We start from the raw sequence: 3508 nt of genomic DNA, 5'->3' as shown, positions 1-3508 counted from the left end.
CTAGGGCACGAGGCAGCCCACCCAGAGCCCTGATGCTACCCCCTCCCCAAGGTCTCCCTCCCAGCCTCTCCCCTCCCCTGCCTGTGCACCCTCCCAATCCTGGTTTGCTCCAGGCAGCGACTACTTTACAGACTTGTTCCCGCCCCCCCCCACACCCGCAACCTCTGCCCCGCCCTCTCCTTGCTCCTCCTTTTTCTCCACCACCGGCCGGCAGGCTCAGGACCGCTAGAATAATCCTCGGGCAAGCACTCGCTGGGAGAGCTGGCGGTGATGAGAGGGAGCTGCTGGGAGCAGCGGAAAAAGCCACAGGGTGACCCAGGACTCAGGACCCAGGAGCACGAGGCTTGCAGGACAAGAGACGGGTAAAGCGTCTAGGGCCAGGCCGGGCGGGGAGAGTAGGCGCGGGGCCGGTAAGGAATCTAGAGTCCGGGAGTGGGGAGCTTGAAGCGGATCTGAAGAGGGGCAGGGACCAGAGCGTGAGGATGGCCCTCATCCCCGACTGGCCACCTGCCAGCTGTGTGTGATGGCGGGCAGGTCACCTTACCCCCCCTGGACTCAGTTTCCCCACCTGAAAACCAGGGCCATTCCAGCTCCAATAGCGCTAGAAGAGGGTGCTCTGTAGCGGACAAAGGAGCGGAACTTAGTAACGTCTCTCCTTAAAGAGGGCGCTTTGGTAGAGCAGTGCAGCTGCCGTGATCACCGGGATGCTTTAAAAACACAGCTGCCCAAGCGCCGGGGCAGACCCTCTGGCTCAGGCTGCCTGGAGCAAAAAGGCCCAGGACCCCGGTATCTCACAAGCGCCCCACCCCCCAAAACCCCTCCTGACCATGATTAGCAGCCTGTTTGGGGCCCTGCTTTCCAGGCTGAACATCCACCAGGAGCGATACGATCAAGAAATCATCTCTGTGGCAGCGAGAAATGCCACCGAGCGCTTGTCCCCATCGATGGGGGCGCCGGGCCACTACGGGGGTGGAGTGGCCTCGGCGAGAGGATTACTGCTTGGCTGGGCCTGACCGGAGCTCCGGGTCTGCCCAGAGTGGGGGCGAGGAAAGCCCTCAGGGTCGGGGTCAGAGTAGGGCTGCTGCCAGGCCAGGCTGGAAAGGAACCAAATGCTCTCAGCCACCCTGTGCGCTTCCCAGCCGGCCAGCTCCAGGTGACTTAGCCGCTCGCACACGGTGGCAGTGGGCCGAGCTGGGAGTTTGAAGGCCATTGGCCAGAGAGATCCCAGAGAGGTCCCCATGCGTGGCCGGCGTCACCCCCGTCATCTACTTCAGCATCCTGCTGGGCCTGGGGCTGCCTGGTGAGTGGGGATCTGGGTCTGGGGTCCTGGGGTTGCCCAGAAGTTGGGGTCCTCCTTCGATGGGTGCCAATCCTCTGGGCTGACCCCCGAAACCCGGGATCATAGACCCCAGGGCTCTCCTTGCCTTTGTGAGGTGATCTGGGTCACTGGAGAGCCAAGCATAGTGGGGAGTAAAAGTGAGGGGCCAGGAGTTGGGTTGCTCTATAGCTAAACCCAAGTTTTCACCACAGCAGACAGCCCCCTTCTACCCCTAGGAATGGGCACCTCCTAGGATGACGCAGTTCACGCAGGACCGCCCCCAGCTCCATCAGAGGCTTCCTGTACCATCCTCTGCATTCAGAGAGCAGAGCTGGGGGGCGGGTGGGGTGTGGGTGCGGGAAAGGACGGGTGGAATTCGGGAATTGCCCACCCCTGCCCGTCGCCAGGGAAGCTGGTGTGTAAGGCAGTGGCCTAGGGTGCGTGACTGGACAAGGCAGGGCTGATCTGGTTAACCTACCAGACAAAGTGAGGTTTAAGAAGGGTCTGGAAAGAGGAAAAGAGAAACCAGAACCAGCAGGTGGGGAGGGACGATGAGAAAGCAAATCCGAGGAGCCCTTCTAACGCCTCTGACCTCTCCCCTCCCTGACCTCGGTTACGATCAGTCGACCTCCCGACCACGGGGGCCCTGGCCCGCCTCGCCGCCAGGACCAGGAAGCCCTCCTACTACTACCTCCCAGCGCCCATGGCCTCAGATATCACCACCCAGGTAGTCATCGTGTTCGCGGGCTTCCTCCTGCGGGGAGCCGTGCTGGCCCGAAAGGGGCCCCAGGCAGTGGTGCGCGCGGCTAACATCCTGGGATTTGCTGCCGACCACGCCTCGGTCCGGATCGCCGTCCTGCTCACGGTTGACCGGTACAGAGCCCTGTGCCACCCCCTGCACCATCGGGGGCCACTGCATCCCCAGGCCGGACCCGTCGGGCTATCGCTGCTGTCCTTGGTGCTGCCCAGCTCACTGGCATCCCCTTCTACGGGTGGATGGACGTGCGGAGGGACGAGGACCCCCCCAGCACACCGGACGAGGTGCTCGAGTGGGCTCACTGCCTCCTCGTCTATTTCATCCCTTGTGGCGTTTTCCTGGTCGCCAACTCGGCCATTGTCCGCCAGCTACAGAGAAGGGGCCAGAGTGGGCCTCGGCCCCGCGTGGCAAGAGCACCGCCATCCTCCTGGGTGTCAGCACGCTCTTCGCCCCCCTCTGGGCACCCCGGGTCTTTGTCATGCTCTACCACCTGTGCGTGGCCCCCGTCTACCGGGACTGAAGGGTCCACCCGGCCTTGGATGTGGCCAGCATGGCGGCCGTGCTCAACAGAGCAGTCAACTTTGGGCTCTACTCCTTTGTGAGCAAGACTTTCCGGGCCACTGTCCAAGAGGTCATCCATGACGCCCACCTGCCCCGCACCCTGGGGTCACAGCCAGCGGGCTGGTGGCGGAACCTGTGCTGAAGCCTGCAGGACTCCCCAGAGGGGCAGAACCGTAGAGGAGGAGCCCATGCAGGGAACTTGGAGGGGCTCACAGCCAGATTACTGGGGTCTTTGTGGTTTCTCCCACAAAACTTTGTCAACACCCTACTTTGCAATCTGGGGATGGAAGGAGGGGCTCCTTCCTTCAGGGGTGGCTTCCCAGGAAGGATGGATATGAGTTGTTTCCAGGCCACCCCTTCCTGGAGCCCACCTCTCATTCCCTGAGTTGATTACTTCTCTGGCTTCTAGTGGCAATGCCAGGGAGAAAGGGAGATGTCCGCAGGATTCCAGGCCTTTCCTGGGCTGCGGGAACCAAATGCATGGGGCCGAACAATGGGAGAGGGGATGCCTGGGAAAAGGAGTGGTCTTAAGCAGATTCAATGCCCCAGCCCTGGGGCGACATAACCTCTGGGGTCTCTAGCATCCTGGACTGATTAAATCCCTGCCCTGGAGTCAGAACAGGTTCAGGGGCTCAGAACAGCCCTGGGGCTGCACTTTTCATGGTTGCTGAGGACCAGGACTAAGAAAGAAAATGCCCTCTTAGCTCAGGGGCCAGGAGAGCCCGAAGGGGGATCCAGGCCACACCCCTAAGCTCACTCCTCTTGGAGAAGAAGCCTCTTTCTCCACCAAGGGGAGGACGGGAGATGGCTCAGCCGATCTGAGACTATGAGGCACTCTGCTCGGCCCCTCCCAGTCTCTCTCCTTTCAGCCA

At 61.9% G+C, this 3508-nt stretch overlaps 1 protein-coding gene across 1 annotated transcript; it reads left to right on the top strand.

Moving 5' to 3' along the window:
• Positions 1–270: 270 nt before the first annotated feature.
• GPR142 (G protein-coupled receptor 142) lies at positions 271–2813 on the top strand. Its single transcript, XM_059049003.1, is given in 8 exon segments — positions 271–309; positions 311–362; positions 1140–1216; positions 1219–1300; positions 1942–2225; positions 2228–2477; positions 2480–2749; positions 2752–2813. Coding segments are annotated over 8 exon segments (1116 nt in total).
• Positions 2814–3508: the final 695 nt, after the last annotated feature.

The sequence above is a fragment of the Kogia breviceps genome, chromosome 19 (genome assembly GCF_026419965.1).
Source record: "Kogia breviceps isolate mKogBre1 chromosome 19, mKogBre1 haplotype 1, whole genome shotgun sequence".
Classification (NCBI taxonomy): Eukaryota; Metazoa; Chordata; class Mammalia; order Artiodactyla; family Physeteridae; genus Kogia; species Kogia breviceps.
The sequence above is the reverse complement of the archived record's forward strand: the minus strand, read 5'-3'. Positions and strand labels throughout refer to the sequence as shown.